At 39.2% G+C, this 24,764-nt stretch overlaps 1 protein-coding gene across 1 annotated transcript; it reads right to left on the bottom strand.

Annotated features, from left to right (window-relative positions):
* Positions 1-4,071: 4,071 nt before the first annotated feature.
* On the bottom strand, positions 4,072-24,632 carry LOC114361308 (uncharacterized). The gene is made up of 16 exons (XM_028316301.1): positions 24,617-24,632; positions 23,400-23,568; positions 21,891-21,958; positions 21,117-21,264; positions 20,359-20,471; positions 19,151-19,262; positions 18,274-18,401; positions 17,296-17,411; positions 16,093-16,199; positions 15,082-15,145; positions 13,436-13,508; positions 10,872-10,970; positions 10,151-10,267; positions 8,723-8,842; positions 7,950-8,057; positions 4,072-7,095 (listed from the first exon to the last, which is right to left on the bottom strand). Exons 1-16 carry the CDS (start codon positions 24,630-24,632, stop codon positions 7,004-7,006), a joined length of 1,650 nt encoding a protein of 549 aa, XP_028172102.1. The 3' UTR covers positions 4,072-7,003.
* Between the last annotated feature and the right edge of the window lie 132 nt (positions 24,633-24,764).

Below are 24,764 nucleotides of genomic sequence, written 5' to 3'. Positions count from 1 at the left end.
ATACACGTATAATATAGGTACCCCTGAAACAATTGTAGCATCTATATTTTGTATAAAAATTCCCACAATGTCCAATTACAATTTTTAATGGTATAACCCAATTTTTGTGGTGGTCGAATCTTGTAAATGTAGGTCAAAATATAATATTTATACAAAGATTATAAAAGTCAATATCGTTAATTTTTGTTTATCAAAAATATACAACTTGCAAAAATATACAAATAAAAGAATTGCTTCAATTAATAGAAATAATTAGAAGTATCTAAAGTTGAAAAGTCCTGAATTCCAAATACAATAACACTCTAAAATGAACTCTTAATAAATACAGTAGAGGACACGTTTTTGTGTAACATTTAAAAATGGGTTTAAAAATAGTTACCATTAAACTAAAATTTTGTATACAATTTTAGTTAAACGGCAAGTTGTATATAATATAATAATATATATAAACAGCAATTGTCTTGTACAGGAGACAGAAACGTTACGCTATTGTACATTTTTGTATTTCTCAATATATACATTGTTGATATGTATTGAATCTCATGTAAATAGATATAGTTTGTGTGGAATAGAAACGTTCAATAGTATGAATGGTGTTGAATTGTACACGCACATACGTGATTAAAACAACTGTGTTTAATTATAGACGCGTTTTGAAATATATAGTGAACAATATAATGGTAATGCCAAAATATATATTTTATATTGTGACTATATTATTTATGTATGTATATTCTTGTTTTTTTACTATACAGACGGATAATAAATTATTAATAGTTATTTAAAAAAATGAAATCAATATTCCATTATAGTGTGTGTGACTATTATAGAAGCGAATGTAATGTTGTAAGACTACAATAAATTGATTTCATTTTTCTAAATTAAACAAACGGCTTTAGATAATCCATTCATAAAATATTATATTTATAGCAACATTTCCTTATTATATCTTGGTGTATATCAAATGATATTATAATGAGTACCTATTCAACAAAATGAGTACGTACAATGACGGAAAATACTTAATATACTGACCATATTAAAGCAATATTTGGTTTTCGAAAATTCGGATTGACAAAGTGTTTTATCTTTCAGGCATACCTACAAAAAATGTTTTAATGATTCTATCTAGCAGGGTACTCACTATAATATCATTTAATTCAATTAAGTTCAATGAGTCGATTGATTTTTATCCGTTGTATTTAGATAGGTAATTTGTATAAACATTTCGTAAAGTGCTTTTGTATTATAACGTCGGGTGGTATCGTGTGTTGGTGCGCGAAAATGCATAGTTCTCTATTGATAAGAGACATAATTTATCTTCTTATCATCATCAGAACATTGTTTTTATCTCCACTGCAGGATAACGACCCTCTCTAATTTACCAGAGGCAAATGGAGGATTTGATCTACACTCCCCGCCCTGGTCTGAGTGGTTGAGGAGGCGTGATGTTCGCATATTTTGTTCCTTAGTCGCCTTTGAGACATTCAAAAGCAGTTTGTTCCAAACTTTAACCTTGCCACCGCTTCAAGACAATATAAAGGTCTTGGAGGTCAATAATTCTGAACGTGTTTTTTTGTCTATGCATTTTCGCGGTGTTAGTAAATATTATAGTAAATAAATGTACTGGTTTATGTATCGTATTTATTAATGATTTGTTATTTTTGTACGTTAACCTGTAGGTGCTAGGTTAATTTTTTTGTTATGTTTGTGCATTTATTTGATATTAGATTAACTGGTTAATGAGTTTGTGTTGATAATTCGTATTGAATTTGAAGTAATGGTTTTTGATGCCTCAATAATAACGCTAAATACCTATCTAGATGATTTTTCGCTTATAAAATCAATTGTTCAAGTGTCAAGTGAAAAATTTGCTGTTGGTATTATTCCACGACATCTGAGAAAAATATTGTTGCAAAGAAGATTTTAAACTTGAAATTGAGCATAAATAAAATCATCGAAAGTATGCGTTCAAAAAACATTGTTTTGTTATTTTATTGCAATATACATTTTAATAATATACTGTTCATTCACGTAGTATACCTGATTCATCACATATCACGAAATAATGTACACTATTTCGTTTAATATGCAAAATATACTGAATATAGTAATATTTATTGAACCAATCTATATATTTATTTGTCAGTTGTACATGATAATTCTATGTAGTGATTTTTAAGTTAGTCAGAAACGTGTTTATTGATGATTAAAAAGCAAATGTATATGTAAATGCCTTCACGAATAAATGTATCGTAAATGAAAATTAATAATCATATATTTTACATTGAATGAAATGTAATTTTTGTACTCCAATAAGACAAAAATTGTTTTACAATGGATGTTTATATATTTTCAACGTATAATTTTGAAAGTATATAAAATCTGTATAATAGTATCATTGTTCATTGATATGTGTTCGGAAATTCTGTAATATAATGTATTTCTTTGGTCTTAGCGAGCATGCGTGTGTATATATATTTATATACACGTCGGTTTGAGTATATAGGCCAACTACCCTGCTGTAAATGATCTAAACTAAGAACTATGCTATGCTATAATCTACTGTAACTGCTTAAGGGACTAACCGGTTAATATTGAAAAAATAATAAAAGTAAAAAATAGAAAATGACTTTTTCATTTCATTCCTCAATATACAGTGTGAGTCACGTTAAAGTGTACATATGAAAATAGATAAAACCAGACCTGTTTTTATCGACAAAAAAGAGGTCAAAAAATTTTTGAGATTTTTTTTTAATTTTTTATAGAATTTTTTTTCTTCCAATTACTTATTGTAAAGAAAACGTAATAACTTTTAAACTAAGCGGTATATCCTAATAAAATAAAAACAGTAATAATGCTAAATAGCAGGTGATACTAAAAAAATACATAAAATACACAAAAAAGGCCAAAAAATAATAAAAAATTACACTTTTTGAAAAAAATCTGCGTAAAAATTCGTGTTTTTTTGATTATTTAATAAATTTCTCCAAAAAATGCCCCTATAACCGGTGGTTTTTATTACTTTGTATTGTTCTCTATCGTATTATCTTTGTAAAACCAAAAATCGCATGTCTCTATCCCTATCACAACATTTGCTATGATCGTTTGAACTAAGCCTCTCCGAGCGCGCCATTCAACGCTTCGTTAACAACAAAACTGAAAATGGCTCTAGATTTGTAATTTTGATAAAGACAAGTTAGATTTCAAATAAAAACAAAAGATTTCGAAGTAAAATAAGCATTTTAGTTAAAATTAAAATTGTCTCTACCTGTAGCGGAGAATAATGTTGTGGCAGGCCTTTGTTCAAACGATCATAGCAAATGTTGTGATAGGGATAGAGACATGCGATTTTTGGTTTTACAAAGATAATACGATAGAGAATAATACAAAGTAATAAAAACCACCGGTTATAGGGGCATTTTTTGGAGAAATTTATCAAATAACCAAAAAAACACGAATTTTTAAGCAGATTTTTTTCAAAATTTATCATTTTTTGTTATTTGTTGGCCTTTTTTGTGTATTTTATGTATTTTTTTAGTATTGCCTGTTATTTAGAATTATTACTGTTTTTATTTTATCAGGATATACCGCTTAGTTTAAAAGTTATTACGTTTTCTTTACAATAAGTAATTGGAAGAAAAAAAATTCTATAAAAAATTAAAAAAAAATCTCAAAAAATTTTTGACCTCTTTTTTGTCGATAAAAATAGGTCTAGTTTCATCTATTTTCATATGTACACTTTAACGTGACTCACATATAAAATTTAAAATACCCTGTGGACAATACATATACAGGATAGAAACGATAAGTGATCTCACTATATTATTTCTAAACTATACAATATATCGAAAAACTGGTTACTGATCCTGAAAGTGCTTCATGAGCATTGGTACCGTTTGAAAGATCAAACGGTACCAATAACAGTTTACAGAATAAACTGGAACTATCTGAAAATTCAATGCTTCCAGCTTCCTTGCGAGAACAATATTCAAATAAGTTTCAGACCGTGTTAAAAATTATCGTAGAGGAGCTGAGGTAGAATACAAGGAGATAAAAAAAACTATGATATTTGATTTTCAAATATATTTCAGTAATCAAAATATAATAATAGGCTTACACATTAATAGTTACAAATCGTATCTCGTGGCGTGACCAATTGTTTTACAAAAAAGCAAAAGAATACCAAAGTAACCTTTACACAAAGTAGTCCAAAAAAGCCGGAATTTATCACAAAAAAAAAATGTAAACATTCAATGCCCCTAGCCGAAAAATTAAAAACATATTTACAAGCCGTAAATTACAATTTAGAGTATTATAGATTTTTTTACATAAATCGTTAGTGCACTTATTCACATGTGAATTCCGCTTATTTATTTAATAAATAAATAAAAACACGAAGCTTCCTTACGCTAATTGTGATTTTACTTTAACATGTTGTGCACGTAACATCATTTTAACCGACGAAAAAAATGAATTAAAAAATGGCTGTAAGAAATCTTTAGTTTTAATTTTTCAATATAACCTATCGCTATTTATTATCTTCGGTTATTTAAAAATTAATACTTTCATCCTGTATTTTATTAAAAATGCGTTTACACCTATAAAATATGATTGTATATAAATTATCCAGCTAGTTTTATTTACAATAGTCTTTTTGGGCTACATTTTTATATTTGTTAGTTGTTTTAAACAATTTTCATTGTAGGCAAGCATTGTCGTCAATTCTTTGATCTTAGAACTAGGAAAATAATAGCTGTCATAGAGATTATCACAAAAAATTCAGGAAACCAATTGCGCAGGGAACACGGTTCTAGATGTATTTACATATTTATTTACTTTTTTTATAACCTTAAAATAATTTTATATCACAAATAAAATCCCCAACTATTTTTTCGTATGAGCAATTATATATTTTTTAATCTACTATTGGTCAAGATATACAATGATTTTTGAGAAAGTTCAAATGAAAAAGTACAGAAGTAACACCTATTATTAAATGTTTCAATTAAATACGAAATGAAATCGGATAAACTGTACATTGTTTTTAATAGGAAAGTAAAATAAGGATGGCATCAAAAAAATATTTTAAACATAGGGCATTTTTAAGTAGTTATCTTTTTACTCCAATATTGATAAAACCTAAAAATGAGTTGTTTTAATTTTAATCACTGGTATGTTGAGCAAATGAGCTCCAAAAAAAATATTTTTAACCAAAAGGTTCGTAAATTCTAAAAGTTTATCCGATTTCATTCTTATAACTCAAAAAAGTAAAATAATGAAGAAAAGTGGACGTATTCAAAAAAGAAAAACAATAAAAAGAAATGCTGAGCATAATTTTTTCTACATTTATGTCTATCTAATTAATTTAGTCTTAATTTTTAATCTGTATAATATTTAGCATACAGTACAAATTTTATGTATACTTCGAAAGCGTTTTTCTCTATAAATTATTTATATCATTATAAGTATTGTACAAACTCTGCCAATTTAAAAAAAATATTTAAAAAAAACTCAATTTTTAAATGCAACACGATGGCAGAGGCGATGGATACGTCCTATTTTAAATTAAACGGTAAAATTAAAGTTTAAATTACAAAGATAATTTAAAATCGCATATTTATCATCACCAACTATACCTTTTATATACAATTTGATCACGTTGCTTCGTTTCTTTTCAACATTGTTTTGTTGTCGCCTAACCTAAAACTAAATTTTATAGAAATTCCATTTTGTGTAAAAAAAATCATAGATTAAAATAACATAAAAACATGGACAAATTAGTGTTTACTATGTCTGTGACACGCAAAGAATAAAAAAAGCTGCCAAAAATTACACTGGAAAGTTATTAAATGCATCCGAATCGCATGTTCTCTCGAATATGCACTTTATCACAATCAAAGCAAGACTAAATTTGTTATAACCGAGTACGCTAACTTTGCTAGAGCTTGGTCGTGGTTTGATTTTATTAAAAAGTTTCTACCCAATTTTTTAAAGAAAAATATTCGCGCTCAGAATATTATTTTAAGAGATTTTTTGATGCAATCATATTATTATCATAGGGGCGTACCAAAAAATAGTTAATTTACACAGTGACCATGCCTGTATACAGGATGTCCCAAAAAGTAGTGTCAAGCCGAAGTCCAGAGGTAGCGCATCACTAGGGCTGGCATCTAACAAGGAGTTTATCAGGCAGTTGTGAAACTGTCACTAAGTATATTGTCTTATACCCAATAATTATTAAAAACATTTAACTATTTCACATACACCCCTATAAATGATAATACATTTTATTCATAGAGGATCCTGTATCTCTATTGAATTCTAATTTTGAAATTAAAATCAGTAACTGACCTTTGACCTGTCAATTTATACGATTCTCATTGGCCAAAATGCCATCTATGCCATTCCTATTGGTTGTCTATTATACAACTGTCAGTTAACTGGCTTGAATTACAAAAAAAATAAGGGAATATTGAACTCTATATCATCTGCATGAAGTTCAAAAATGCTGTGGCAAGAATTGAGTTGTTTATGTAAAAATCATAGATTCAGCGATTCAGATTCGGACTTGGAATACCTACTTTAGTATTTTTTTAGAATGTTCAAGGTGTTTATATTCAACCAAACTTAATCTTTGTTTTCGATGATATAAGAGTGATTTTTAAGGGTGTTATTTGACGGATAAAATTAATTACTATAAAATTTTTTTCACTGGTACATTTTCATTAATTTTATTCCATATCCTAATACCAAACCAATCCGCATTCCGCTTTAAAAATGTATAAAATTGGTCAATAATTTTGATGTTATCACAAATCTAAAAAAATCGTTCCAAAACCGACACCAAGCTTTATAATCTGTGCAAATTCCAAGCCCGAATTTAACGCGCCAAAATCTGACATTGATGTTTACGAGCGCGCCAAAATTTGACGTTGACGTTTTACTTTTTAATCTAAAACCAAACCACGGCACAAGGGTGAACAGCCTACGCGCCGCGGTATCATCTGTAAGCGAGCACGCACAGTAAGATCAGAGCTGTGGAAGTGAGACGGGACGCGTCGCTGTTGTATTTGCTGCTCTGCTCGCACGTGCCTGGAAAGAGAAAGTTAAAATTGAAATTGTGATCAGTAATTTGCATACTCGACAGATATTTAAATTAAAATTTTGAGCTACTGATAAAGTTGATTTGATTTAATTCTACTGGCTTAGGGCCATTTCCGACGGTAATCTAGTTTTAGGATGCAGGATCTTGCAAAACTACACTGTCGTGTGAACACAGAAGTGTGTGTTTGAAATTAAATTCAAGCTCATATTAAGAGTAGGCGCACACCGTTGATTTTTAGTTGGCCGATAGTTGTGCCCGATTCTAATTTGTATGAAGAATCGGCCAAATCGAATCGGCGTAGTGTGCGCACTCCCATACACATACTGATCAACTGCCTGCCCGACTAAACTATCGGCCGACGAAAAATCAACGGTGTGCGCCTACTCTTAAAGTACCTTAACGAAAATGTTTGGGATGTTTATCTGCCTAGCTCGCATCAATATTTATAACTATGTATTTTAAACACAGTAAGCCCTTGAAAAAGAAGCTGACATTAGTGACTGAGTTTCTTGCGCTTCTTCTCAGCACTGGCCCATTTATTGTCCCGAAGCAGCGGTAGGGTTAATACTGGGACGTGTAAAAGTGCTTTTTGAAAGCCTAGTCTGGTCTGTGAGCGCGTAGAATTTTATCCAATGACCCCAGCTACCCATCTTTATCGCTCGCACGTAATTATATTGCTGTCGCGACTGTGCGACGGGCGCCCGCAGTGAGTGTGCGAGCGCGACAGCAACTTACGCGCGAGCGATAAGGATGGGTAGCTTGGGGTCATTGGACAAAATTCTACGTGCTCACAGACCGGGCTTTACTTGCAAAAATTAAATGAGTTTTTTTGGATATTTACCGTTGAGTGTGAGGTTATACGCTCGCTCGCCGCCGGCGCCAGGAATAAGCGAGCGCGAGCAAGCGCGCGCTGCACTCAGAGACAAGCCGCGCGACATGGAGCGGGACTCTGGAAGGAAAGAAAAGCGTTTTATTAATAAAACAAATCGAAGTAAAAACTACACTCTGTAAAGACTGGCAAAAAGCAAGCAGACTGAAAAACAATAAAGAAAAACACTAACGAAGCTCACTCTTTAGCTCTACTCTTTTCCTTACCGCTCCAAAAATCTAAGTAAAAACTGTGCTATGGTTTTCTTTGGGTCTCAAAATACCTTTTATCAAACTTCATATACCTAAGTAGGTATTTAGTGATTTAAGTGTAAATTAGTAATAAAAGCCTCAGAAACTTTCACATTTAAAATATTAAAGCCTGGTCCGTGAGCACGTAGAATCCCGTCCAATGACCCCAAGCTACCCATCCCTATCGCTCGCGCGTAATTATGTTGCTGTCGCGCTCGCACACTCACTGCGGGCGCCCGTCGCACAGTCGCGACAGCAACATATTTACGCGCGAGCGATAGGGATGGGTAGCTTGGGNAATGACCCCAAGCTACCCATCCCTATCGCTCGCGCGTAATTATGTTGCTGTCGCGCTCGCACACTCACTGCGGGCGCCCGTCGCACAGTCGCGACAGCAACATATTTACGCGCGAGCGATAGGGATGGGTAGCTTGGGGTCATTGGACGGGATTCTACGTGCTCACGGACCAGGCTTTAGTAGGGTAGTTAAAGTACCGTTAGCAGCGTGCGCGGTGTAGATGAAACAGAATGTGTCAGGTCGGGGCGCGCGCGGGCCGGCCGCCGCCACCACGAAGCCGAGGGAACCCTCCTGCCAGCTGCCGTAGCACGTGTACACTGGAAAATAGACAAATTTAGTACCAAATAAATAATTTTTCTTTCTTTCAAATAGTTGTTGCACTTTGAAATTAAATTTGTGACACTACTCCACTGCCAGTAAGTGGAGTTAAGTGAGTGATTACAAATGGATAGGTCTAAGATGTAATTTAAATAGATATTAGATATGTCGCAGCCAAAGCTTAAAGAACGTAGCACATAAAATTCCATTCATACTCTTAGTTCATACTGCAACGCACACTTATTTTTACGGAAGTCAGCCCTATAGCTTCGGCGCAGTGCCGATCACTGACGTTTGTCAACAAAATGGTGCTTGACTCTTGAGACAGGCTAAATTACACCATATTGTTAATGACATTGAGCATACATTTTTTTAAATACCTTCGCGAAGTAAAACTTCTGTACGTAGTACTTATTATTATTCTGTATCCGCACCGTAATGTTAACGTCACCTCGCGGTTGACAGCGCGCGAAAGGTGATGACCCCTTTCCGAGTTAATAAGTCTGCTATGACCTTAATTAGCCTTCAATCAACAGCCCTAGCCTTTTTATTAAACGGCGGCCTGAATAATATTCAGCCATTCCATCAAACAGCTAGGCAAATGACTTGGGTCGATCGACTCTAGCATTAACAACTTTCGTCTTCGAATGGTTTGTGTATTCGACAAAATTCGATACTCAACCTTCGAATTAAACGATAACGTGACAATTTTGATCCTCAAAATAATATTCGTGCAACCATTTCTCATAATAAGTTCACTTTACGACACGTTCACAAGGGCGCTATTGCATAAATCTTTTGATAGCGATTCGAATACGCAAACGATTCGAACTCGAAAGTTTTGCGTGCTAGCCGTACAGTTCATTTAATTTAGTTCCACTTTCTGCCACCTAGCGCCGTAACTCTCCAATGTAATGTTAAGCTAGATGTATCTGTGATGTGCTCTAGTCTGTACACTGTAATACGACAAGAAGTACTGTCATACTCAGCATAAAGACGTCCTAGAAAAATAAAATATTGACAGGGGGTAGCGGGTAAATAATGTCCCAAGACCAATCCATCAGCAGAAGGCAACTATAGAAGGTCTCTAAAATCAAAACTAGGATTAAATAGAAGGTCTCTAAGATCAAAACTAGGGGCGACGATAGACCATAATAGACTCATGCGACACCTATAAACAAAAGGGGCGCCTATAGACAATCTTCAAGATCCAAAGGGCGCCTACAGACATTTCTGAGCTCCAAGGGGTATCTGTAGACAATCTCTAAGCTCCTAGGAGTGCCTACAGACAATCTTCAGCTACTCACCAGTAGTCAGGCAGTGCGACTTGAACTCAATGGTGTCCTGCGAGGCTCCACAGTTGAAGCTGGCACTGTCGTACGAGCCTTGGTAGCACTCGGCTGCTTCGTTGGGATCAGGATCGCCTGGGGACAAAGTTACAATGTTAGCGTGAATTCACAACATTGTAAGTTATAAATTATAAATAACTTGAAAAAATCTAGCAACCTAAAGCGGAAATCGAACCCACGACTCTAAACGACTTCTACGACGTAGTTGTAACAGAGTAAATACAAATGAGTAGGTCATCTTCATAGAAACTCACCGAGCGCGGTTTGTATGTGAGCGCGCGCCAATACGTATGCGGCGCGCACGCACACACTGACAAAATTCGGCGCAACAACCCGCTAATCCACGCTATCCTTAAGGACTGACTGACAGCAAATCGAACGCACAGCGTTGAATAGAGCTCTGTGATTAGTTCGCTTCAGTTCACACACAAAGTAATCAAAATATGTGCTTATTACCCACTGCGGTATCAGTACCCATACGCAAGCAATGTAAACTATTTACATTATGTCGTCGCTGCTGTCATCATTGCTGTCACTAGTAATTTGTTCTGTTTTGGGCATATTGCTGCGACACCAGCCCCGCCCCCTTGTCACATCTTCCTTTACTTTCTGTGATCTGTGATATATCTACATGATGATGATGATGATGATGATGATGATGATATTAATGTTAGCTCACCTATAGTAGTCTGCTGTCGCCGCTTGCGCCGGTCGGCGAGAGAATTCACCACGGAGTAGCGTCCGAACACCGGGCAGCGTGACGGCGTCAGGTACGTCGCTGGAATGGAGGATAAATTGTTAATACCATTGGTTAGATAGATTAACCGCCTCTGTGGTCTAGTGGTAAGACCACCTGCTACAGACGCAGAGGTCCCGGGTTCGAGTCCCAGTGGGGGCAGATTATTCTGTTCGGTTTGATTGGTGGTAGAGCTGTTCTAAGTCTTGAGGTTTCCGGGTGAAGCTCGCTTTCGCCTTCGGCCTTATCATCCATCAGGTGAGTGAGAGCTTCCACTTTGTGGATAAAAAAATAATAATAAAGGTAGCAGAAAGGCGCTGGACACAGGCCGCTACCAATCGATCAACATGGAAATCATTGGGGGAGGCCTATGTTCAGCAGTGGACATCCTGTGGCTGAAATGATGATGACGATTACCAAAGACAGCACCCTCTAAGTGCAAGTACTAGAGGTGGGAACTAAACCGGGTCTATGGGTGGGAAATTGCTGGACTGGATGCCGGGATATTGATGAGACTTCGGGACGCCTGCCACATCAAATGTTTTTTTTTTTTTTTTTTTTTATCCACAACGAGGAAGCTCTTGGCCTGTATCTCACCTGATGGTAAGTGATGATCAGGCCGAAGGTGGAAGCGAGCTTCTTGTCTCATCTTGATAATTACGGCAGACGGAGACTCGCCGCTCACTAAATGGGCCGTCCCATTAAAAGCTGCCAGATGGCAGCGAGAGCAGCAACATTGGTGTGCAAGATCGCGTTATCGGTCAGCATGCCCCCGGCGTTATGACATTTTACACTTCCAACCTGGAGCATAGGTTCTGCTCTTGCTACTCCACTCCTGGCCGGTTAAGGCAAGCCAGGAGGCGAGGCGCCAAATCAATCCGGGCCCTCGGGAGATTATTCTGTGGACTCGTCCTGCTGCAGCTCCAGCACGCCACTGGCTCGCTATAGTCTGGTCCGGGAGCACGTACAATTTTGTCCAATGACCCCAAGCTACCCATCCTTATCGCTCGCGCGTAATTATATTGCTGTCGCGACTGTGCGACGGGCGCCCGCAGTGAGTGTGCGAGCGCGACAGCAACTTACGCGCGAGCGATAAGGATGGGTAGCTTGGGGTCATTGGACAAAATTCTACGTACTCACGGACCAGGCTTTATCTACCTTTTTTTTCTAATTTAAAATGTTGGCTGTGGAGGCACGCCTATTAAAAGTCATGAAATCAACGGCTCGCTACATCTACGGTACTCCATATTAAAAGTCATGAAATCAATCGGTTGTTTAATCAGTGTCATGACATCAAAAGTCGCGGTGGGTAAATAACGAACTTCTCAGGGTGGGTAAGTAATATTTTCCTACCAAATTTTGTACTAAAAGGTAAAGTATTAAGAAAAAACAATTTTTTAATCATACATAATTGTGTATTTAAATAATGAAATAAAGTAATTAATTAGTACATGTTTAAAGTAAAGTTAAAGTTAAAGTATCTTATTGTGTATGATACCTACTATAAAAAAGAATTGCTTGCTATTCCTTTCAGAAATTGAAAAACATCCATACTATAGTCACGCCGTTCAAGAAACCGCGAGATTGCTTCTTGATGCATCCTCTTTTTCTTTCTAGGTGGAGTAGCTGGTACCCCGCTTTCCATTCTGGCAATTGTTAAGTTGGTGGCTGCTTGTTCTTTTTTTAGCTCACCAATTGTGACATAAAGACCCATTTTTTTATTATCCATTAAGGAGTTCCAGCGTCTGTGCCACGCTTCAATTTTATTTTGAGTCCTCGGCAAATTACTGTTGTTATGGTGCACTGACCACAATTCTGGAGGAAATACTGGGACTGTTCTACGTATAGTTAGTTTTGAGTCACCAGTATTTCGCGATACCAGTTTTCCGTTCACGTAATTGGTTTCAAACCATTCCACAATTCTAGTATCATCTGTTGGAAAAACATTTTCCTTCAAAAGTGCGAAAACTGACGGTATCTCTATAGGTGGTAAATACGCTAAAGCGATGAAATGACGGATCTTAAGAGAAAATTCGCCATCTTCAACATTCATTGTAACGTACCTACTAATTATTATGGAGTACTGTATATGTAGCGACCCGTTGATGCATAGTTGTCGATATCTAGACAATAAATACATCGACGTTCGATAACAAAACATTCATTGTAACGTACTAATTAATATAGAGTACCGTAGATGTAGCGACCCGTTGATGCAAAGTTGTCAATATCTAGACAATAGATACTTCGACGTTCGATAGCAAGTATGACACCCCAGCGCGGAGCCCTGCTGGAGCTCAGCCACTGGCGGCTATATCGGCTCGCGCGTAATTATGTTGCTGTCGCGCTCGCACACTCACTGCGGGCGCCCGTTGCAGAGTCGCGACAGCAATATAATTACGCGCGAGCGATAAGGATGGGTAGCTTGGGGTCATTGGACAAAATTCTACGTGCTCGCGGACAGACTATAAGTAACACAGTAGTATAAATATTATTCTGTGACTCACTGATGAGCGTGACGTAGGGCGGGGTCTCGGGCTGCGCGCAGGCGTCGTCGGGCGCCTCCCACAGCGCGGAGCCCTGCTGTAGTTCAGAAGCTGGCTGCTAGAAGCTTTGTTTTGTCACCTGTCATCCGCTTTGCACTGGAGGGAAGTCGAACCTTATCTTCGAACTCCTGCTACTGTTGCGGGTCCAATGACAGTTAAACTTGCCCCCGGGACAAACTTGGCCTTCACTGTTGGGTTATTGGCGGTCAAGCTGAAGATCCTGGCTACACAGGAGTTGCAGCGGTGGGAACGAGTGCTCTAAACCAGTGCGAACGCGAATTTTTTCTCCTTTCTATTGCAAATTTATAATTTTATTACAAGTCACAATGGGAAGAATACGCGCGCGTACGTCACTCACTACGAATGCCTTTTTAAACATCCCAGGAGAGTACGCCGTGCGTGTTTTGTTATAGTTGGGGAGATGAACATAACCTAATTCACGTAACAAAACTTCCAACGACATGCAAGCGATTTGATCGCTAGAGTCACTTTTCGTATCCACGTGTTAATCGCCTGATTTTGTTTCGATTTCGTTTTTATGCGTATTCAATCGTTACCTCCGCGGTATTCATCACCTAACCTATTTTGAAGATTGGTTCAAGTGATTAAACGTCAAAGAAGAACGGTCACGCCCCATACAAAAAAAACCCAGACCCGACAGAAACGAGACATACCTCAGTTGTTTTGTCTCGTCTTAATTAGTTAAATTATATATTTTTTATATTCGAAATCTATGTATAACACCAAAATATTACCCTTTGTTTTTGTTTAGGCGTTATACAAAAACTAATACAAAATGCTTATTTATCACCAAAATTGGTAAATGTATGTACCTAAATGTCTATTACAGCTGCTATGGAATGTATGTAGGTGACCTGGAGATACAACCGGATTATACAGGGTGGTTATACATATGGAACGATAAGTGATCTCACTCGATTATTTCTAAACTATACAAGATATCGAAAACTAGTTACTGGTTCTGAACGTGCTTCACGAGCTCTTTCAAATGGTACCATTAATAGGGTACAGATTATGGAAGCTGGTAACATTGAATTTTTGGATTTTGTAACTTATTATTTTTTCCACCCTGTATAATCCGGCTGTATCTCCAGGTCACCTAGATACATTCTATAGCAGCTGTAATAGACATTTAGGTACATACATTTACCAATTTTGGTGATAAATAGGCATTTTGTATTACTTTTAGTATAACGCCTAAACAAAAACAAAGGGTAATATTTTGGTGTTATACATAGATTTCGAATATAAAAAATATATAATTTAACTAATTAAGACATGACAAAAAAACTGAGGTATGTCTCGTTTCTGTCGGGCCTGGGTCACAGATGACCGTTCTTCTTTTAATGACAAATCATTGAGTTGCGATCCTATCGAGTAATCGTTCTATTGAAATGACACGTGAATACGGATTTAGGACTGTTTTTCAATAGGACGACTTCTAAAGGTCAACGAGATTTTGTCTGTCACACTAAACCCTACTAAGGTACATATTATTCATCTATGTACTTACTAATAAGCGTGACGTAGGGCGGGGTGTCGGGCTGCGCGCAGGCGTCGTCGGGCGCCTCCCACAGCGCGGAGCCCTGCTGCAGCTCCAGCACGCCGCTGGCTCGCTGGTAGAACTTCAGGCACACGTGGCCGGACTCGCTGGAAGAAGAACAGCAATTTATATCCTTGGACGATTTGAAACGCCATCTAAAGCCCGGTCTGTGAGCACGTAGAATTTTGTCCAATGACCTCAAGCTACCCATCCTTATCGCTCGCGCGTAATTATGTCGCTGTCGCGCTCGCACACTCAATGCGGGCGCCCGTCGCACAGTCGTACAAAATTCTATGTGCTCACAGACCAGACTATAGTGCTAAACTAACAAAAGCAGAGTAATTTTGGTGGGTCCCTGCGATGAGTGAGATGAGTCCCACATAAAACCTTCCGTGCCTGTTAAAACACAGTTTTTATCATGCCCTCCGCGATCTCTCTACGGTAGTGGAAACACCTAAAAATCTGGAATAAGTTATCAAATACTATGAGAGAACAGAGGAATGGTATGTTGATAGTAAGTACAATAAATAATTACATCACTAAGAAGTACATTTTTGTAATACGATAGATGATTGATTGATTATGATAAAAATATAGGAACGGCCCATATAACCTAAGTAAGTTTTTCGTAGATACGCCATAAAGTTAGAGCGAAATGGTACTATAGTTGAGAGAGATGGAGAAAGAGGAGAGCCTACAGAGCATAAATACAAGCAGAAAGCTGCGTTGCTATTTGAAAAGAACATTGCTTTCATTCTTCAAACACTAAACGTCTCCAATCTCTCCTTAACCCCCTACAAAAAAGAGTGATGTTAAAAGTTTGATTGCTATGTACAGTCAGCGTCAAACAATTCGTGACACCCAAAGTAGCCAAAAATTTCGCAACGTCTTTGTTACAATTGGAATAAGGTTGTGTTGTCAACTTTTTGACCACTTTTGGTATCACGAACTATTTGATCTGTGGAACCATATCTCTAAATTTTTATTTTATTTCAAAGCTGGTTTTTAACGGTTCTTGTAATAATTTATGTCTTGTATGTAAGTAGGTACTCACCATCCTCGCGTGACGTGCGCCACGAGCGTGACGCGGTCGCGCGCCTGCTCCAAGATGGAGTGGCAAACCAGGCGCTTCTCCTCGGCCAGGCTGTCGCCGTTCATGATCTGGAACAAAAGTCAATAAATAATAATAATATCTTAATGTAAGAAAAAAGTGTATGAATTATTGTGATTCCTTTGGGTCCAGGACATTAGGAAGCTGGAAACATTGATTTTTCGGATAGATCCAGTTTATTCTGTAACCTATTATTAATATCATTTGTTAGAGCTCATGAAGCACTTTCAGGATCGATAACTAGTTTATTGATATCTTGTATAGTTTAGAAATAATCGAGTGAGATCACTTATCGTTTCCACCCTATATAATGTGTATATAAAACTCAAAGAGGACTGACTGACTGATATAGTGATCTATCAACGCACAGCTCAAACCACTGGACGGATCGAGCTGAAATTTGGCATGCAGGTAGATGTTATGACGTAGGCATCCGCTAAGGAAGGATTTTACGAAACTCTACCCCTAAGGGGGTAAAACGGGATCCACGCGTACGAAGTCGCGGGCGGCCGCTAGTACTACATTCATAAAACTCATAAAAATCTCGTTTCAGCCAAAAGACGTCCACTGCTGGACAAAGTCCTCCCCCAAGGATTTCCACAAAAACCGGTCCTGCACCGCTCGCATCCAGGCACCTCCCGCCACCTTCACTAGATCGTCGGTCCACCTAGTGGGAGGCCTGCCCACGCTTCGTTTTCCGGCTCGTGGTCGAACTTTCCTGCCCCAGCGGCCATCAGCTCTATGAGTGCTATCTAGATGAGTGTATAAAACTCACTTGTTTCTGCAAGTAGGCTTTTAAAAAGCACTTTTACACGTCCCAGTATTAACCCTACCACTGCTTCGGGATAAAAAAAATATACAACGGGACTATTCCCACCTCTCGTTCCCACCACTGCAACTCCTGTGTAGCCAGGATCTACAGCTTGACTGCCAATAACCCAACCAGTGAAGGCCAAGTTTGTCCCGGGGGAAAGTTAGACTGTCATTGGACCCGCAACGAAATTAATCAGAAGAACCTATGTTCTTCGAAATTAAGGTTCGACTTCCCTCCGTTGCAAAGCGGATGACAGGTGACAAACAAATGTTTAAAACCTTTAAGAAAAGATTAACAAAAAATATATGAGCTGATGATGAAGTTCTACTGACCTTGAGCGTGGCGTTCTTGGTGGTGAAGTGGTACTGGTGCTGGTGGTCGAGGCTGAACCACTTGTGGTGCTCCACGATCCATGACGGGAAGTGGCAGCGGTTGTGCTCGTCGTCGCCTGGAATATTGGTAAATAATTTTTAAATAAATTGAAACAATCGAATTGCCCAAGGTGGGAATCCAACCAATGCCATTGGGAGAGGTTAATTGTATGGAATAGATTGACTAGGAGTGGATTGTACTGAATGGAACGTCCCAATTGGATTGAACGGAATGGATTCTCTCAATTTAATTGTCTATAATGGATTGTCTCAAATGCATTACATACTAACTGGTAGTGAGATTCATAATACAACTGCCGTCTGTCGGCGATAAGACGCCGTTGCGTGTCGCGTCACCGGACTGAGCTATGTTATAGGTCATGCTATGTCACTATTATATGTAGAATGGATTGTCTGAAGTGGATTGTATGGAATGGATTGTCTGAATTGGATTGTCTAATGTCTTAAGTGGATTGTATACTAACTGGTGGTAAGTTTCATAATCCGGCTGCCATCTGTCGGCGATGACACGCCGTTGCATGTCGCGTCGCTGGACTGAGCGATGTTGTACGTCATGCTATGTCACTATTGTATAGAATGTATTGTCTCAAGTGGATTGTATGGAATGGATTGTATGGAAAGGATTGTCTGAAGTGGATTGTATGAAATGGATTGTCTGAAGTGGATTGTCCAATATCTCAAGTGCATTGTATACTAACTGGTGGTAAGCTTCATAATCCGGCTGCCATCTGTCGGCGATGACACGCCGTTGCATGTCGCGTCGCCGGACAGGGCGATGTTGTACGTCATGCTATGTCACTGTTATATGGAATGTATTGTCTCAAGTGGATTGTATGGAATGGATTGTCTGAAGTGGATTGTATGGAATGGATTGTCTGAAGTGGATTTTCTAATATCTCAAGTGGATTGTATACTAACTGGTAGTGAGCTTCATAATCCGGCTGCCATCGGTCGGTGACGACACGCCGTTGCATGTCGCGTCGCCGGACTGGGCGATGTTGTATGTCATGCTTTTATCGCTGTGCTGCCCTTTGTAGATGAAGCACCTGGAAATTACGTAACGTAGGATATTTAGTTAAAGATGAACATGTTACAATACATCTTTTTTTACATCTATAAAAGCGAAAGGTCACTGACTGACTCACTCACTCATCACGAAATCTCAGAAACTACAAGTGCTAGGAGTCTCAAATTTTGCATGGGGGTTCCTTTTAGAACGTAGGTGCTCACTATGAACGGATTTTACGAAACATCACCCCTAAGGGGGTAAAACGGGATCCACGGGTACGAAGTCGCGGGCGGCCGCTAGTTATTATTAATCTCGTTATCTAGGGTTAACCCCTCGAGGTAATCTAAATTAATGCTTGTGTTATGACTACGCCACAATAGTCGAGTGGCGGGGATCGAACCCGCGTTCCTGAGACCACGAGTCGGCCAGTCGGACACCTTCCTTCACCTTTTGGCTATCGTCGTTTCTAAGGGCTATATTTCACCGGGACACCATGGCGGCGCAACCAGTCGCCGCTACCAACAAAATGTATACAGCTTTGCGCAACCAAACCAGGTGAGTAACTATAGAGCTGCATACATTTGTTGGTAGCCGGCGACTGGTTGCGCCGCCATGGTGTCCCGGTGAAAAATAGCCCTAAGGCTGACTTTCACCACCTAACTTTGACCGTAACTATAACGATAACCGGAGTTTTTTGTATGAAAATTTACAGATTTTTAAGTGAAAGTTAAAGTAAGTTGGTGCAGCCCTGCCTAAGATTTTAAGGATAATAAAACAAGTGGATACCTGTAGGTGTCCTCATCAGAGACGATGGAGTTCCTTCGCACTTGCGATATCTGCCCCACCAGGTACCTGGTCGAGCCTTCCTTCCACGTCGCCAGGCACACCAACTCCTCCACTGGAATAGAAATAACAGTACACGTAAGTTTAACAGTCATCATCATCATCATTTCAGCCATTGGACGTCCACTGCTGAACATAGGCCTCCTCCAATGATTTCCACAAAGACCGGTTGGTAGCGGCCTGCGTCCAGCGCCTTCCTGATACCTTTATGATGTCGTCTGTCCACGTTGTAGACGTCCCACGCTGCGTTTTTCGGTACGCGGCCTCCATTCCAGAACCTTGCTACCCCATCGGCCGTCAGTTCTGCGTACTATGTGCCCTGCCCATTGCCACTTCAACTTGCTAATCTGTCGGGCTCTGTCAGACTTTAGTTCGTTTACGGATTTGTAACTTTATTATTTCATTTGACTAACCTAATCTATAAAAGGTGTTTGTAATTTCCTTTTAAGGATATTATACTTGCTTGTGTAAAGGAAAAACGTCAGAATTTCTTCATAATAACAGATGATGAACTCTGGAAGTTGACTTACCATTGTTCTCTGTCCCCAGCACATCGGGACAGGCCATGTACCGCAGGTTACCGCATTGGTGCAGTCGCCTGTGATATCCAGTACTAGGTCCGTCACGTGATATTTACCTGTTCTAAGTAGAGGAGCGCGCCACTTGGTTACGTCAAGTGATAATCAGAAAGTACTAGGTCCGCCACGTGATATTTTATACTAGTTCCAATATCACCCGTTATATTTTACCTGTTATATGGAACGGGCAGGGTTGCGGTACCGGGGGCTCCATCCTAAACATTAGGTAGAGAGGTGCGTCGCCGCAGTTCTCGATTGCGTGATATTTATTATAATGGCAAGTATTCGTCAGGCCAATGTCCCAACAATACGCAGTAACAATAGTACGCAGAACTGACGGCCGATGGGGCAGCAAGGTTCTGGAGTGGAGGCCGCGTACCGGAAAATGCAGCGTGGGACCTCCACCCACAAGGTGGACCGATGACATCATAAAGGTAGCACGAAAGCGCTGGCGCTACCAACCGGTCAACATGGAAAGCATTGGGGGAGGCCTATGTTCAGCAGTGGACGTCATATGGCTGAGATGATGATGATGATGTCCCAACAGTAGACTGCTGTATCCTGAAGACTTACCATTGCTCTCTGTCCCTGGCACATCGGGACAGGCCATGTACCGCAGCAGTAGCCTGGAGTCGTCCGTGCACGCTTCGGCACGCGACGGGGGATTGGTGCAGTCGCCTGTGCCCCTGGAATTACAACAAATGATAGTGTTAAGAAAGAAAACAAGAAAAAATATTTGTTGCAGCGTAAAATAAAGCCTTTATTAAGACCATTCGAGTCGTAATGGACTAAGAGCCAGTGAACGCCAGAACGTTGGACTATCATGAAGTTCTTGGTTTTCTCACCACGTAAGTTTGAACCATCATGAAGTTCTTGGAAACTTCATGGTTTATACGAAGGTTTGGCTCTGGCTCTGGCTCTTGCTCTGGGTCCTACTCTAGCTCGTAAGATAAGGTTAAGTTACGACAACGTAACATCAGTATTATATCTCTCATGTTAAAATTGAACGGCTATTTTTATAAATAAACTAGTACCAAAATCACTCTCAATCACAACCTTATAAGATTAACCAAAATCTACCGTTATCATTACTCAACACTCAATGATTTATTACATCTAATGCCACTCTGTTCTCCTCTGCTCTGGTGGATCCGTGATATTTTACACTAGTTTCGTCACGTGATATTTATACTAGTTCCAAAATCACCTGTTATTTTGTCACGTGATATTTTAGCTGTTTAAGTAGAGAGGCGCGTCACCACTTGGTAATGTCACGTGATAATCAGAAATACTAGGGTCGTCACGTGATATTTAACACTAGTTCCAAATACCTGTTATAAGTGAACGTGAAGGGCGCAGGATGGAAGGGGCAGGGCTGCGGTACCGGCCGCGGCTCCTTCCTGAACATGGAGTAGAGGGGCGCGTCGCCGCTGATCTGTTCGCATATTGAGGATAACGAGTCCTTGGACCAACTGGGACCTGGAATTATAAGTAGTACATATTAGTGGTCAATATACCAAATTACCTCCTTAGGTCATTTAGATGTCCTTACATCAGAATAATTAAACACTTCAATTCATTTAAAAAACTCCGTTTTTCTTGTCACTACTTTTTGGGACATCCTGTATTTAAATTAATAAATGCTATTTTATTATAATATCTCAATTCTTTGACGACTGAAGTAACTGCCAATTTCTATTGTTGTCCGACAAATTGTATGACGAAACGGCTTAGTATGTAGTCGATTCGCACGAATGTGCGAAACTCCCCTCTCATTAATAATATTGTTTTAGTAGGCGTTTCGCCCGGATGTATTAAAATCGCGTGCGAATCGACTCCTTCGAGAACTAGTAGTAGGTATGTGGGCAAAGTGAAATAATCCTTCAGGAATGGTCTAGGTGTGAATGGTAAGATTTATTATTTATAGTCCCATAAAAACTATAATCCGATCACCGGTGCCGCCACGTTTATTGTTCCACCTTTTAATTTTTCCAAGTCCTATCTAGTCAAGTATTTCTATACCAAAATAATTCATCAACGGTTTAGGCAGGCATATAAACGTTATTAATAAATAACTAAAATATGAAAATATGTGTGTTACTTACTTTCTTTATATTGAAGTACATATTTGTGCTTTTCATGTATCACCATGCATCTGTATGAGTCGTCGCTTCTGAAAATGATAATAATACAAAATTAAATATAAATTTGTAATAAACGTTAAATTAACTATAATAAAACGTAGATACTTATTCTATCTCTTATCAAATGACTAGCTTTCCGCCCGCGGCTTCGCCCGCGTGGAATTTTGTCTGTCACAGAAAAACTTTATCGCGCGCGTCCCTGTTTCAAAAACCGGGATAAAAACTATCCTATGTTCTTTCCCGGGACTCAAACTATCTCTATGCCAAATTTCATCAAAATCGGTTGCGAGGTTTAAGCGGGAAAGCGTAACAGACAGACAGACAGACAGAGTTACTTTCGCATTTATAATATTAGTTGGGATAACTACAACGAGGAAGCTCTTGGCCTGTATCTCACCTGATGGTAAGTGATGATCAGGCCGAAGGTGGAAGCGAGCTTCACCCGGAATCCTCAACCACGGAGCAACTGGCTATCTTACTTAAAGTAAATGCTATTTTCACGCGTACGAAGTCGCGGGCACAGCTAGTCTATACTAATTCAGTTAGTGTTATTAACTGATTATCGTTGATTGGCAATTCATATTAATTAACACACTAATTAATCAGATATGTTAATCAACAAAACTAATCAATGAGGTAATCACTATTTAGAGGGTGTACGTTACTCCAGCTGGAAAGTAGCTCCTAGAGTGATACGAGTAGAACGTATAATTAGTTCCCAACATGGTGTAAATGTGCGCCAAATTAGAGATTTGTGCGTGCTGTCGTTTTGGTACAAAACGGAAAAAACGATTCCTGCTGGAGTAATAGAGGTAAGACAATAGAGCCCGTATTCACAAACATTACTATGAGGTATCACAGTGCGCGTGGACGCACGCGAGGATGACACATGAACAAATCACAGAGCTCTATTCAACGCTGTGCGTTCGATTTGCTGCTTCACTTAAGCAAGCATAGTTTGTGAAAACGGGCGTATATTCAATACGGTAGAGACCCCGATTTTGGTCACATAATCTATCAAAAATACTGACATTAAAAATGATATTCTTAAGGCGGTTATCACACTGCGCCGCGCTCCGCGGAGCGCGGGACGACAGATTTAATCATTGTATGCAAGTACCTCAGTTTGTATAGAAAACACGCGCGGCACTTCACACTGACAACGCGTCCGCGCGCGGGTTTTTTTATATGAAATCACGGCGGAGCGCGGCGCAGTGTGATAACCGCCTAAAGGACGAAGCCCATTTATCAACCTGGAAACGGATCGTAACCGTATCGACTCGAGGCGATCAGTATTCTTTGAATGAAACTCCGTACTGCAACGCACACTTATCCGTACCATAACGTAAACGCCTCATTTTGCGGCGAAAAGGAATACGGTATTGATCCCTTCCCGGGTTGAAAAATGTGCTATGACCATTAGGCTACTGTCTTTATAATCGCTGTGGTTGCAAAAGAAACTCTACTGACCTGTCATAAAGTAGAAACTTGTCTGTAGACTCAGTCTCCGCGCACTCGCCCTTAGACTGTATGTGCGTGGAGTTGATGACGATGAGTCCAGGGTACCCTGACTGGAACCAGCTGCCGGTCCAGCTCTCGGGGAAGGTGCAGCCCCCGCCTGGAAGAGAAGAGAAGAGAGCTTAGTACAGAAGAGAACTTAGAAGGGGAGAAAAGAGAGCTTAGGCTGGTTTTAGTGTCACGCGGACCGTCCGGTGCGGACCCGCTCCGCACGGCCAATCTGTATGAACTTCTACGGAGCGTTTTAGAGTAATGCGGTCCGGAGGAACCGCTCCGCTCCCTAGCAGTTCATACAGATCGGCTGTGCGGAGCGATCCGCACTGACAGTCCGCGTGACACTCAAAACATCATAACACCGATGGGGCAGCAAGGTTCTGGAGTGGAGGCCGCGTACCGGAAAACGCAGCGTGCGACGTCCACCCACAAGGTGGACCGACATCGTAAAAGTAGCAGAGCGCTGGACGCAGGCCGCTACCAACCGGGCAACATGGAAAGCATTGGGGGAGGCCTACGTTCAGCAGTGGACGTCCTGTGGCTGAGATGATGATGATCATCATGACACGAGACTCATAGGGCGTCCATTATTAAAGATTTTTTTATCCAATAAACTTTCTTTCATAATAACGTGATACACGTAATAACGTGAGGTGATTTGGAATTTTTGGTCTCGTTTTATCACAAAGTATCGCCTTTTGAAATGGAATCCTATCCTACTAATATTATAAATGCGAAAGTTTGGATGTCTGGCTGGATGTTTGATGAACTGAGCGGATTTTGATGAAACTTTGCAGTATTATAGTTTATAACCCAAAATAACATTAGGCTATAATTTATGACGATCTGTGACAAACTAAATTCCACGCGGGTGAAGCCGCAAGCAAAAGCTAGTCTTACATAAATACACTGGCCTGCAAAACTAAAGTACTTATCACGGATTTAAATACTTTCAAAATAAAAAGGACTTGAGATACATAGTTAGAAAAAAAGTTTTTTTTAAATTTTCTATGGTTTAGAAAAAGTACTAGACTACACTCATAACTGAACTCCCCTAAATAAAATCTAAATCAAGGGGCCCTCATGTTTGATTAAAGTCTCAATACATTCAATTGATACCATCACCATTGACCTAACAAATAGTAATTGATAGGAAGCCACTGGTTACCATATACCATCCCATAAAACCATTGTTCACCACCGAGGGAGCTTATGCCTTGTTCGCACTAGTCGAGTAAATCTCATAAAAAATCAAAATCAAAAATAGTTTATTCAATTTTGACCACTAGTGGTACTTATGAACGTCAAATATAGTAAAAAAGG

The sequence above is a fragment of the Ostrinia furnacalis genome, unplaced genomic scaffold, assembly GCF_004193835.3.
Source record: "Ostrinia furnacalis isolate ACB-3 unplaced genomic scaffold, ASM419383v2 OfSCF5553, whole genome shotgun sequence".
NCBI lineage: Eukaryota > Metazoa > Arthropoda > Insecta > Lepidoptera > Crambidae > Ostrinia > Ostrinia furnacalis.
The sequence above is the reverse complement of the archived record's forward strand: the minus strand, read 5'-3'. Positions and strand labels throughout refer to the sequence as shown.

Coding starts and splice junctions, on each gene's coding strand:
- LOC114361308 (XM_028316301.1), bottom strand. Junction 8,058..8,722: donor CACCGCGCACGCTGCTAACG/GTACTTTAACTA, acceptor CTTTCCTTCCAG/AGTCCCGCTCCATGTCGCGC. Junction 7,096..7,949: donor GTATAACCTCACACTCAACG/GTAAATATCCAA, acceptor TTCTCTTTCCAG/GCACGTGCGAGCAGAGCAGC.